The sequence below is a fragment of the Microcaecilia unicolor genome, chromosome 2 (genome assembly GCF_901765095.1).
Source record: "Microcaecilia unicolor chromosome 2, aMicUni1.1, whole genome shotgun sequence".
NCBI classification, from domain to species: domain Eukaryota; kingdom Metazoa; phylum Chordata; class Amphibia; order Gymnophiona; family Siphonopidae; genus Microcaecilia; species Microcaecilia unicolor.
Window position 1 is genome coordinate 559,146,659 of NC_044032.1, and position 14,216 is coordinate 559,160,874.

Genomic DNA, 14,216 nt, shown 5'->3' on the forward strand with positions numbered 1-14,216 from the left:
CCCATATCTGCAGGTAAGCGGAGTTCTTTTGTGAGCCACGTCTCCAAAAAGCCTCGTAGCTCCTTGTCTCCCAACTCCTCCGGTAAGCCTACAAAGCGAAGATTGTTTCTTCGCGATCGATTTTCGAGGTCTTCAAGCTTTTCCGCTTGAGTTTCAACCGTTTTCAGGAGCTTGGAATAATGGCGTTCCACCGCAGTGACCTGGTCTTCGAGGGCCCCCGTGCGCTGTTGAAAGCTAGCCACTTCCTGGCTTATTTGAGTCATGTGCATTTGGAGACCCTCCAGTTTGGCTTCCAACCCCTGTAATTTCTTATCTAAGATGGCTTCCAGTGCTGTGGTGACTTCTCCCACGATTTCAGCTGTCCATGCGGAGCTAACTGTTACACTCGACGGGCTTGCCGGGGCCGCCATCTTGTCTTCTCCGAGTTTGCTCTTTTCCTTGTCTCGTCAGAGCGATTTGGCCGCCATCGCCGCTTTTGTTCGCCAGCTAAAGTAATTATATCGTTGAGAAGGTATCCCGGTCCTTTCTGAAGTGATTTGGTATAGATTTGCGGGATTCTAAACCGGGGTTATCTAGAAGGAGCACGGAGCTGATCTTTTAGTGACCGCTCGCGTGCATGGCGTCACGTGATCCCCCCCGGACGGTAAATTTAAAAGAAAAATCCTTGGTTGGGGGGGAGAAGAAGAGGGCGCCAGGGCGGACAGTGGCGGTAAGTATGGCACGACGGCGCCCTCCAGCCATGCTTACCGTCCGTGTCGGAGTCGGACCGGCCCTGGGAAGAGGCTGACTGAGGCGCGCCGCGCGGGGCCCTATGCGGCCGCCTTGGCCTAAGACCAGCCCTGAGTGGAAGTTCCAGATTAGTGCGCAGCAAGCCTGTTGTTGCACGTCAAACATTTAATAAGGGCTCCTAAATGAGTTACTGACACAGCCATGACTCATTACTTTAAGTGTAATTCTATGACAAGGAGCCTACATTTATGTGTCACTTGCACACATATATGTACAGAATACCGACACTTTTGTTAGGTGTATATTTACGTGTATAAGTGGCAAGAAATCAACCAAGCGCTATTCTCTAACGGCATGCATAAGTGATAGAGCATGCAACTACAAGGGAGGGAGGGGTGTTCATATTGATGGAGCTTCCACTTATGAATGTAACTTACGCAACTCAGTAAGTTACATATACTATTGCTGCAGTTACACCAGATCTCTGGCTAGTGTTACTGCAAACTGTAAATGTATGACACCAACACCAGGTTATGCTAGTAGTCTATAACAGAAATCTGGGTGCCCAGATGTTGTTCTAGAATAGGCTCTAACAGCACAGCACAACAAAACACTGGGGCAGCAAAAAGGAGGCGCCCATTTACAGAACCCAAACACGACTCTCCATAGGTATAAGTGTCTGAAAACCAACAGGATAGTGTAATCTTGGGAACAGCAGTTCCAATTTATTAAGTTAAGTTGAATGGCATAGAATGGGTAAAAGTGAATCGATTTTTCACTTTTTCAAAAAGTAAAAAGACCAGGGGGCAATGAATGAAATTATATGGAAATATTTTTAAACAAATAGGAGGAAATATTTTGTCACTTACAGAATAGTTACGCTCTGGAACTTGTTGCTGGAGGATGCGGTAAAAGTAGTTGAGGAAAAGTCTATAGTCTGTTATTGAGATAAACATTGGGGGGGGGGGGGGGGGGGGGAAGCCACTACTTGCCCTGGGATTGGTAGCATGGAATGTTGCTAATAATTGGGTTTCTGCCAGGTACTTGTGACCTGGATTGGCCACTGCCAGAAGCAGGATACTGGGCTAGATCGACCATTGGTCTGACCCAGTATGACTATTCCTATGTTCTTATGTAAAAGCTGAGTAGACTTTCTAAGGGCCTTAATGTGCTCTAAATAGAAGGCTATGGTTTGTTGGGAACCCAAAGTGTGCAAGACATGCTCACTTTTCGGAGTATGTGGTAGAAGGAAAAATGTTAGGAGAATTGACTGATTAGTGTGGAAATGTAATACCACCTTAGAAAGGCACTTCAGATGAAAAGGTAAAACTACCCTACTGAAAAATTTGGTTACAGCAGACTAGTTACTAGAGCATGGAGTTCACTAACCCTGCACACTGAACTTACTGCTACCTTATTAATACAGCAACAAGATCTTCCAACTCAGGTACTTCAGGTCATAAAAGAGTCCAATGATTCAACGGGAACTTTCGTCAGAACAATATTTCAATCCCAAGACAGAGAAGGTGGTTTGATGGGAGGCTTTAATACAAACAAACTCCACATTAAGTGATCAATGAAAAGCTCTACCAGGTTTACTTTTCATGTGATGGTGATAAGCACCAGCTGCACAAAGATAAAAATTAATGGAGCTGGTTTTCAAACCTGACTTGGATATAGAAGGTATTCACAAAGTATTTGTGTGGGACAGTAAAAGAGAGCTAAGAAATTTCCATCACACCAGCCAACAAACCTCTTCTATTTGAAACCATATGACCGCCTCAGAGTCTCTCGTAGCATCTTGGATTTCATGTTAGCTTCTATAAGGCACATTCAAAGTGGCTAAAGGTCACCCTTTCAACATCCAGGCTGTGAGGGAGAGGGACCTGATGTAGGCATAAAACAACACCCCTAACCTGCATGATAAGCATTTGGGGAAATAACCCAGCTTGATGAGTCTTCTTATGGAAAGTTCCAGAAAAAAAAAAAAAAAAAGAGGTGGATGCATGAAATGGCCTCCCAGTGCAGGTGGTAATGAGCACTGTATTTAATTTCAAGAAAGCATGGCACAAGCACAGAGGATGTCTAATGGAGAGAAAAGTAGTTTTCTACTTTTCTAACGGAGAAAAAAGTAGAGATTAGTAGTTGGCATAGATAGGTAGACTAGAAAAGCCATATGGCATTTATCTGCCATCATTTTCTATGCAGCTATAAAACATTTTTTCATATTGCTCTTTCTAGTCATAAATACCTCTTTTTGCTATCTAAAAAAAAAATCAAATGACAATTAGAAAATTCATGATCAAGTCCAAGGCACTACATGCACCAGTTCTATGTATCCGGTTCACTGTTGTCTTGCTGCACAGCCTGTCTGCTCAGGAAGGAGGGTTGGCAGACAGAAGAAGGTGGAAGAAGGGAATAGAGAGTTACCAGTCTGCACGGGGTAGTAGAAAAATGCCGCACCTGCTGGAGTCAGAGGGAGATAAATGGAACAGAAACAGAGATGCGGAGGTGGAGAGGTGTTGGAGGAATGCTGGAGCCAGGGAGGGAAGGAGAGAAATGTTGGGGTGTGGGGTGGGGTGAAAAGAGAGGTGTGAAGAGTAGAACAGACGCTGAACCCGAAGATAGAGAGAGGGACAAAGCTGTTGGACTGCAGGGAAGAGAGATCCTGGCCTTGGGATGGGAGATACAGGAGCATGGGAAGAAAAGGGGAGAAACTGGGAGAGACTGGGACACAGAGGGGTATGGAGACAAAGAAGGCAGGTGTTGAACATGGGGAAGGGATAAGGTTGAGGACACGGAAGGAATGACGGTGAACATGGAGAGAGAAGTGTCAGACAGACTGGAAACTCTGGAAAGAGCAGAAGATGAATGGGGGGTAGGGGATTAGTGCAGAAGATGGATGGACTCAGGAGGGGGGATAGAACAGAGCAGATGAATGGAACTTGGTGACTGAGTGGGAGAATGTTGGGGGGGTGCAGAACAGGGAATTATGGATGAGAGATATGAAGAGAGAATTCTGAGAAGATAGTGAGGACCTGGCAATTTGTAGGTACGAGATGGGGGTGTTGAAGGGTTAGGAAAATGAGTGAGAGTGTGAAATGGGGGGGGGGGGGGGTAAGAGAAAAAGGATGAAGGGTGGGGGAGGTGAGACAATGTGAATGACCTGTAAGACTGAAGAGAGGATGAAAGGTATTAAAGAGATGGGGGTACTGGAGAGGGAAATACGATGAAGGGGATGGGTCTGAAGGAATTGAATGAGGGTAAAAATAGGGTTAAATGATGGCAAAAGAGAGGCAATAGAAAATGGGGTAGAGGGTAAGAGATAGAAGAATGGCCTATAGGCAAAGAAAGGGAGGAGACAGAGGAATGGAGTTGGACTTGTGAGGGGAAGATAGGCAGTACAGAGTATGGAAATGGATGACCAGGGAGTGGATAAAAGAAGACAGGAGAGGATTGGGAAAGGAGAGAGACAGAGGGGGCAATGGGAGTACTGGAAAGGCATTGAGAAGGAGATGGGGAAAGCTGGTAGGTAGATGAGGTGAAAAGGAGACAGGGAGAATTAGGGTAAAATCAAATGGACAGATATAATTGCAGAGAAAAGTGGGGGGAAAAAAACATAAAAAAGATCAATGGCAGACAGATGAAGAGATGGAAAAGAAGAATACAAGAAGAGAGGGAAGAAATGGAACTTAGAAAATAGTTTGGGAGAAGACTGACTCAAGAAAAGTGGGAAAGAGACTGGGACCAGCCCAATCAGAAAAATAAAATGCCCACACAACAAAGGTAGAAATAAAAATTATTTAATACTTTTTAAGTATTGAGATGTGTCCGCTTTGGGAAAATGCACATTTTTTTCTATTTTTCCGTTTTGTAGAGTACAGGAGAAAATACATTTTTTGTTTCTCTTTTACCAGTATTGCCCTGCTTATAGTGTCTAGTTTTCTTGGGCATGGGGGAGATCTCCATTTTTCAGTTTTTGTATGCATGTCATTGTAGTATATCAAGTAACGATCTATCCCATGTTCTGCATCTGCAACTGAGGTGAAGGATTCTGATGTCATGTAGTGTCTGTGCAGGAATCCTTAACAGTCCAGCGTGTTCTAGTTTCCCAGTAGTAGGTATACTGGTACTCTAGGGCCCAGTGTAACATTTATAGCACTGCCTTTTTGTAGGTGAGTTAGGGCTATTATGGTTTGGTAAGTTTGCTATATAGGTTTTGGATGTGTCTTTGCTAGGGTTACCATATGGCTCCAGAAAAAGGAGAACAGATTGCTCCAGTCCAATGAAAGTAAAATCAGACTGGCTCATGGTAACCCTAATCTTTGCAGGGTTTTATATTATTGCTGGTCTTCACATCCTGTAGAGTGACCACATAAACAAAATCCCATCTGATTTAATCAAAGTGTCTGGCAGTGGAAGGAGATGTGCTGTTCCTGAGGTGAGAATCACAATTTGAATATTTTATGTATGATGTGTTGTAAGAGAGAGCGTTAGAGAGTTCCATTGTTGGGGAATAATAGAGTTTGTGATACAGAACTCAAAGTGCAGGATTAATACTGAGGTTCTATCCAACCTTGTAGAGAATTCAGCTTTCGCGCACAGAAGAATTATTGAATGATGTTATCAATTATAATGGCAGTTTTACCAGGGAGCTGAAACTAGCTGGAGGAGAAGGGTTTCGTTATGCATTATTTTGCTAATATAAAAAAGGGGATTGGAGGGAGGGATTTTGATGTAGTGGGCACAATGTGAGAAATTTCACCTTGGCTTGCCCCCCTCCATACATAGTTTGCCCTCCTGTTGCCACCCCAAATATTTCTGTCTGGAGACACCACTGGTCCCGATAGTGGCTGGGCAGATTTGGATGGGCTGGTGTGGGTCTTTGACGAAAATTTGAGAAGTTGGAGAACAAGGACAGTGCCAGGCAGACTTCTACTGTCTATACTCTGAAAATGGCAAGGACAAATCATGATCAGGTATACATATGTAGTATCACATCGTACCTTATGCTACGAGTTTATCTTGTTGGGCAGACTGGATGGACCATATAGGTCTTTATCCGCCGTCATCTTCAATGTTACTAAGAGATATCCATTAAGCTTTGTAGCAAAAACAAGCCTAAAAAGGTCCAATGCATTGGTGACAAACAAGAAACTACATGCACGTATGGTATGCTTCTTAACAGATTCTAAAGTAATCTTAGCTGAAGAGGCTTCTCCATGTTGGCTCCATCAAATGACATCATCTGTGAGGACCTGCTATCCTGCTTGTCCTTGAAGAATCCACTCAACACAGATACATCGTAATCTTACTTCATAATGAATATAAAACTGTTTATAGTATGTAGTAATTGGGGAGCGCTTACAAGACATATGAACTCACTGGTAGGGGGAAGGGTGGCGAGTATGTGGAATACTTCTTATTGGATAAAAAGGGGGGCTTATGGGGGTAGGTCTAAGGGTAAAACTATGCTCCCATGCAAGATGAGCTTAGTGGCGCATAAATGTGTATTGCAATATTGGATATCCGCTGAGCCTCCGAATTTTTGGCATTGGAGGAACCAGCTGCACCTATTGGTAACCTGGGGGGCCAGAGACGCTAAAGGAGTCCCCAAGAGACAAAAGCGATTTCTCCAGGTGTGGGAGCCATACCTTCAATCTCTGTATCCCAACGGTTGTGGTTTGCTCATGAATACCCTATAACACTTTGATTGGGGGGGGGGTTAAGGACTGTGCATGTCTGGAATATTGAGTGGTCTCACAGGGCACAAGGGATGGGGGTATTCAGTGTGGGGGAGGGAAAGATGGGGGATAAGTTGGCAGGATTCCTTTGTTTTGAGCTCAACGGTCATAAGAGTACAGACATTCTGAGATGTTTTGGATTGGTGGGGGGACGGGGAGTGGGATAAGGGAAGGACTGGAATGTTTCAGATAAAGAAGTTATTCATTTGTATAACAAAAATACAGATATGTTGTTGATAAGTGTTCCATTGCTTTCTCAATAAAATTGTGTAAACATATAGTATGTAGTAAGTGGCTAACCAACCGACAAATAATTGCCCTTCCCCTTCCTGAAGTGCTAAGCCGCTGGCATCTCGGATTTCAACCTGTGTTCTAAACAAAGGGCTGCCAAGTGGTACAGGGTAGTCCTCAAACCTATAAAAAAAAAAAAAAAAGACGACAAAATTCAGGCTGTATGCACGCTTGAAAAGTCAGATCATATGCAGTCCTATAAAGGTGACATTTTTTCATATCCGTTAATTTCCTTACCTTGAATCCTACTAGATCAGTCCAGACAGGAGGGCTGTGTACTCCTATCAGCAAATACAGGTAGAGACTCAGAACTATTCACCAAAATAAGGGTTGGTACAGGCTGGAATCCATTAGTATGCTATTGCCCAAGAAGAGGAACCAAAACCTCAGCATAGAAATGTATTTTTTTGTTTTTCTCCCATGGGAACCCAGTGTAGAACTGAAGAATAATCAAAATCAACTGCATAACTATGGACAGGACAGAGCAGATAAAACTCAAAAACAACCCAGCACCAGAGTCGTCCAGGGCAGGAACTGGACTGGTCTAGTGGGATTTAAAAAAAGGAAATTAGTTCCACTATAAGTCTATTCCTTTTTGTGACCTATATGTAATGGTCTTTCCTCACCTGTCCAGAGCAACTCAGGCTAGGCATGAAACGTTTTTGACTGAACGCCAGCAAGTACTTGTTTTGGGTGCAAGCTCTTTCTTCAGCTTCTTTCAACTTCCCTGTAAATGTCTTGAGCAGTACCAGTCTTACAATTATGTACTTATAGACTGTGAAGAAACAGTGTGTTTTAAGCCTGTAAAATGCATTGGATATTTTCCTGCATTGATTATGTTCAGAAGTGTATTTCTCCTATTTGGCCAGCAGGTGATGTTTCTTTGCTGTAAAGCTGTTAACAGAGAACTGAGTGTTTTTTTCTTTAGCTTGACATAGACAGGAAGCAAGATGCAGTATATATTTGAAATCTCGTTGACTGGGCTCTGATTGGCCCAGGAACTCATCTCATTTGGACTTTACTGGTTTTGGTTCAGTCTTAGCCTGGGAGGAAAGAGAGAGAGAGAGATCTCTTTGCTAAGGCTCTGAACAGACATATGTCCTGATCTCCCCATGTACTGTTTAGACTGTATAGAAATGTTTAGTTAATGTTATAATTGATCCATATTTCAGTTACCCGTTATTGTTTGCTATTTGCACTATTTTGTTCCACTGTTCAATTTTTAAAAGACAAACAAAATTCAATTTATTGCCTCTCTGTATGGACTGATAAAGAATCCTGGTGGTTTGGGTGTTGGGTCTGTGAGTGCTTTCTGGGACTGTGGGATCACTGGGAGCATGGCCCCCAGTAACCCAGAAATCACTGGGGATAATTTGGAGCAGGAGACTCACCCCGAGGTGGTTGTGACCCAGTCGGTGGGAGGAGGGTGCTAGTGTAGAGCACAAGTGGCAGGTGCAGGTGGACCTGAGCTGTACTGGGGATAGACCATCTAAGTGGCCACAGGGTAACCCCAGGCAGCTGGCTACACATTTCGTGACATAGGCCCCATTACATTTTCAGAATTTTCTCGATGCTAGGGTTGCCCATTGTAATACATACATTGTTTCTTTCATAGTGTTATAGACCCGGATTACTTCTTTTTTTTTTTTCTATGTTTTTACTAATTGGGGAGGGATAAATTTTGGCTCTTTCATGTTTCATTTCTTTCTTCTCTCTGATATCATGGGTTTCTCAATGTGCACTACAAGTTGTTTTCCTTTTTTATATATATTTTTCCTCTGCATATTTCTTTTTGCAATGATACTGTTTCATAAGGCAGACAATATGTTTGTAATATTTGTAAATTATATTTAGAAAAACTATAATAAAAAAAGGAGTGTAATATTTCTCTTTATTTAAAAACTTATATTCCGCTCAATCCTAAAGTTCTTGGCAGATCACAATTGTACATACACAGTTAATCTTTCAACAAACTCTACCCCCCCTCCCCGGTCCATTTTACAAAGTCAAAATGAATGGGCTGGATCGGCATTTCCACTCAGCAGCCGCTAGTGAAGCTTTGTAAAAAAAGGGGGGGGGGGGGTATGTCAAACAAACATTAACCAGTTTCAAAGGTCAAAATAATACCACATTAATATTCATTTTTCCACATATAAACAAAAAGTGTTGAATTCTCTTTTAAACTTTGACATGTTTCTGATCTTTTTTTTAGCCTTCAACGCAATTTGTTCCAAAGCAAAGGACCCACGATGTAAAAAACTGAATTTCTAAATTCTTCCAATCTTACTGCATGAAAAGAAGGAAAATCCACTAACTACTGATCAGCTGATCTTAAAGACAGACTTGGCTGATACATATGAAGTCTGGACATTAGGGTCTTACAAGCTTGTCCAGTTCAAGACAATATAAATAATCTTGTATTGAATTCTGTGTTCAACAGGGAGCCAGTGCAGACCCTTCAAAACCATCAAGTCACAGCCCTTCCAGACAGACTATTTGGGCCTTGGCCCAAGAAGTCGCTTGTGCCTGACTGGAGACCTTTTATTATAAAAAAAATATACCAATTCAATGGATGTCTTGATCCAGCAAGCAATTTTTTTTTATTTTTAGTTACATTTGTACCCCGCGCTTTCCCACTCATGGCAGGCTCAATGCGGCTTACATATACAGGTACTTATTTGTACCTGGGGGTTAAGTGACTTGCCCAGTCACAAGGAGCTGTGCCTGAAGTGGGAATTGAACTCAGTTCCTCAGTTCCCCAGGACCAGAGTCCACCACCCTAACCACTAGGCCACTCCTCCACACAATAGATAACCTGCAGGTGGCTCTTCCCTTCCTAGGACCATAGAATAAAACAGTCTGCCCAACTGGCAAAAGGGATTAGTTAATTTGAAGTACCACAAAAGTATTCTATGGACATCCAACCTATACAACTCCTATAATGCTTCCAGTGCCAAGCTCTTGGAAAGAAAGACTATGTAGTTGACATGGAAGAGCAAAACTACCTTAGGTAAGAAGGAAGGAACAGTATGGAGCAACACAGAATCATGAAACCCTCCTAGCAGAGCAAATGGCCACCAAAAAAACTGCTTTCAGTTGAAGAGTACACAAGGATGCTTGCTTCAAAGGCTTCAAGGAAAGACTGCACTGAGAATTGAGGAAATAACTAGAGAAATGGGAGGATGAATATTTATTTATTTGTTGCATTTGTATCCCACATTTTCCCACCTATTTGCAGGCTCAATGTGGCTTACATTATTCCGTAATGGCGATGCCAGTTCCGGAATGAGAAATACAAAGTGGTATTGCGTTAAAGTTCATTAGTGACAAAGCAAATGAAGCAGTCAAGTATAGAGAGTTCGGTTTTGTCCAGTTCTGGTATAAGTTTCGTTGTCTGGTATTTAGGATGGATCATTGTGGTATGCCTTATTGAACAGGTTGGTTTTTAGTGATTTTCGGAAGCTTGTTAGGTCATGCATTGTTTTTATGGCGTTTGGTAGTGCATTCCATAGTTGCGTGCTTATGTAGAAGCTGAATGCATATGTTGATTTATATTTTAGTCCTTTGCAGCTGGGGTAGTGGAGATTCAGGAATGTGCATGCTGACCTTTTTGTGTTCCTGGTTGGTAAGTCTATGAGGTCTGACATGTAGACCGGGGCCTCGCTGTGAATGATTTTATGAACCACGGTGCAAATTTTGAACACAATACGTTAAGTGGGAGCCAGTGTAGTTTTTCTCTTAGGGGTTTGGCACTTTCGTATTTCGTTTTTCCAAATACGAGTCTGGCTGCTGTGTTTTGGGCAGTTTGAAGTTTCTTAATGATTTGTTCTTTGCATCTGGCATAGATTGCATTGCAGTAATCTAGGTGGCTTAGCACCACTGATTATACCAGGCTGCAGAATATTTCCCTTGGGAAGAAAGGTTTTACTCTTTTGAGTTTCCACACTGAATGGAACATTTTCTTTGTTGTATTTTTCGCATGGCTTTCTAGTGTGAGATTTCGGTCAATTGTAACTCCGAGAATTTTCAGGCTGTCTGAAACAGGAAGGGTGTAGTCTGATGTGTTTATAGTGGTGGGTTTGTTCGTGTTATATCCTCACCAAATCTATCTGAGTCACTAGGGAAACTCCAGTACCTTTCCACAGAAACACATGAAGGCTGCAACCTAAGCTTTCAAAGAATTCAGGGTGTGGTCCTGGTTGAGACCCCTCTATGGAAATTCCAGAACAGATGAGACCTTGGCTTGCCATGGAGAGAGGCATTGATCCAAACACCATCTTTCAAAGACTCTCCAGACCAAAACATAAGCCAGGAATGGGGAGCAGCACCAGATCTTTAGAAGAGATGAGAAAATGGAGGCTAAATAGCTTTTGCACTTAGGCAATGCCTCTCAAGGACCAGGCTGAAAGCCAAAAGGGATCTGGATCTTCTATGATCACTGAACCCAGAACCAACAGGCTCCTGACTCTTAGGAAGTGAAGTGGGGCTTCCTCGAGAAGACACAGCAAGTCAATGTACTAAGGGTAATGAGACAAGTCTGGTGGGATCAAAATTATTTTCCAGAGAACTCTGCCTATCAGAGGCCAAAGCAAAAACATATACTGTAGGTCCGTCTGAGGTGACAGTTAGATGACAGCACTGACCCATTGGATCCTGCCTCCTTACAATGAATGCAGAAGCAGAAGAAATTGCATTCCACCAGGTCACCATCAGATTGAAGCTTGGGGCTTCCCAATCCACTACCCCTCCTATTCTCCTGGGTCTGGATCAAAGACAGTTCGACTGAGAAAGCTTGCCTCTACGTTATAAGTGCCCACAATGAGGGCTGCCAAGATTGTCAAGAGGTGGACCTCTGCCTACTAGCAGAACCATCTGATTTCCAATGCAACCACTGCACTCTGAGTGCCCCCTTGCCTGCTGATGTAGACAACTGCTGTGATGGTGTTGTACATCACCTGAAAGGCCTTTCCATATACTAACAGGAGAAACTGAAGGAATACCAGGCAAATGGCACTTGCATCCAGCCAGCTGATGAGCCAACATTAACAAAAGCCCTTCTGTCAATCATCCCAGGCAATGGGACACGAGGACCACCCAATTGGGTGGATCCAATGAAACACCCCTCAGCAAGTGATAACAGTTCACAGGGACCTAGGAAGGGAGAGAAGTTTAGATCTTACGACAGCCTTGAGCCCATCAGGATAACAAGGCTTGTTCTAGTGACTGCATGTGGGCACACACTCATGAAATCACCTCCAGTGTGGCTGCCATTAATCCCAAAAGAAAGTAATTCCAGGCCCAGGGAGCCCTCTGCACAAACTCCTCTTTTGAAATTAGAGCTTCAAAATTTGCTCCACTGAGAGAAAAACCATACCTCTCCCAAATTGGCATACTCTCCAGAAAGCATATCAACTTGCACTGTCACTTCCTCTGAATCAGCCAGAATCTGCCACTTATCCTGGTACGGATGGACCTAAAACCCTTTTTTGGAAAGGTGCACTACCATTACCACCATGACCTTGGAAAATTCAGGGTTGTGGTAACACCAAAGGGCATGGCTCTGAATTGGAAATGTTAACCCAGCATGAGGAATAGCAGGAAGCACCTGTGGAGCACTGATAGCAATACAGAAATATGCTTCTGTGAGATTGGAGGTAAGAAAGTTACCCAGCCTCAATGAGGCACCACCATCAAAGCTATTGACCTGACCAAAATGTGAATGAGATAGTGGATCATGTGCATAAGGAAGACCACCACCGACTTCACGCACACTACCTCTAGGCATTGGAGCCACTGCTGCATCTAGCACAAGACAATCCAGGCCACAAAGCCCCCACAGATAGAGGCTTGGACCCCTAGAGCTGACAAGGTGAAGGCTTGCTTCAGGAGTTGCCCCATCTTAACAATTGAGGGAATAAAGATAAGCCCCTACAAAATAAAATAAAATAAATAAAACTTTTTTTTAACCCCCAAGAGGCCTTCTTCAGGGAATTCAGGTGGGGGGAGAGAACCCTGTGACTCCCTGCCAGCAGAGGCCCCACGGCACTCCTGCCAAATAGTCATTCCAAGCTACAGCCCATGGGTTAAAGCTTGGGCTGCAGAGGAAATTAGCCTCCGGGCTCAACTGTGTAAGGGCCACAGCTTAAACCCTAGGGGCAGAACCAGACCAAGGACTCAACCACAGAGGATGCAGGCAATGGTCTGCAAGGCAAGGAATCAGGCTTACATAATCTTACTGTACCAGGATAAACTCACCATTTGCTGGAGGCAGAGAAATACTGAAGAGTTCCAGCCTACACCAGCCCTTATACCAGTGATATCACTGGAACAGTTCAAAGTTTCTACTTTTATCTGCCGATAAGGGGACACAACCCGCATGTCTAGACCAGTCTAGTGAGATAAAAAATAAAATAAAATCATCTTTACAAATGTTCATTAAGCTCCATCTCCCTATCCCTATGTCCTTCCTGCTGACTTTCTGCTCTCCCTTTAGCACACACAAGTCTGCAATTACAGCTTTCTCAGCTTCCACTTCACTGGTGTTTCTTCTGCAGCACTGTTGACTGACTTCCAAAGCATTAGAAGCTCTACAAACAGCAGCTATTATTAATATATTCTTATTAACAATAACATTATGCACATAGCATTAATAACTGTATTGTCCTGGAGAACATTTGATTCTTTGCAAGTTATGAGAATACTTATGTAGGTGCAACAGTAGGTATCTAAAAAGGATTCCATAAACTACCTTTCAGGACCACATCCATTCTGAAGACTGAAAAAGGGACTGGCATCTCAAAAGCCAATGCACACCATAAAATTTAAATAATTCTTACTGCCAAGGAGTTCAATAACAATAAAAGAAATACAAAGTGCCTGTTTCATTACAGCTTTTCTCTATTCAGTGTGTATGAGAAAAAAAAAAAAACTTACTGAATAGGGCCCTAAAGCAGAGTGCCAGAAAAAGGGCCCTCCCTTGCCCTCTCTTAGTACAAATATTTACAAAGTTAGTTATACAAAAGATCTTCTGAAAAAGTTTGCGCTAAGAATGGAAATCAGTGAAAAAGGAACTGAAAATATTTTGCCTACTGGCCAGTATTTTTCCTTAACCTGTCATCAAAAGCTTCTTCAGGAATCTGGTAGCACGTCGCCCAGCTGGAAACCTCTGTTATCCCATAAAGATTAAATATCTGTGTTTGATTTCCTGCTTCTCTCCAGCTTCTGAAGACATTCATTGCTGGGAATGCTTCTCCACCCAAGGCTAAGACACGCAGTGAGCAATTGGTTGACAATATCATTGATCGAATTGAAGATGTGCCAAATCTTCTGAGAAACGTTGGTGTTGCCTAAACAGTAACAAAGAGAATTTTGAAGTTTCAAAACATTAAATGCTGGAATATACATTTAGCACTTCGATTTCAAAATGCAGCTAAAAAGTGGCTACTTTGGGAA

At 42.9% G+C, this 14,216-nt stretch overlaps 1 protein-coding gene across 7 annotated transcripts in view; it reads right to left on the bottom strand.

The window, feature by feature from the left end:
- AASDH (aminoadipate-semialdehyde dehydrogenase) overlaps window positions 1–14,216 on the bottom strand; it is a 136,016-nt gene that overhangs the window by 57,650 nt on the left and 64,150 nt on the right. For 6 of the 7 annotated variants that reach the window (XM_030191409.1, XM_030191414.1, XM_030191413.1 and 3 more), the window contains 2 exons: window positions 13,854–14,110; window positions 6,778–6,887 (listed from right to left, as the gene is read on the bottom strand). In XM_030191409.1, coding sequence (XP_030047269.1) covers window positions 6,778–6,887; window positions 13,854–14,110 — 367 coding nt within the window. The remainder of the gene's footprint in view (window positions 1–6,777; window positions 6,888–13,853; window positions 14,111–14,216) is intronic. The other variant, XM_030191412.1, reaches the window with a different exon arrangement.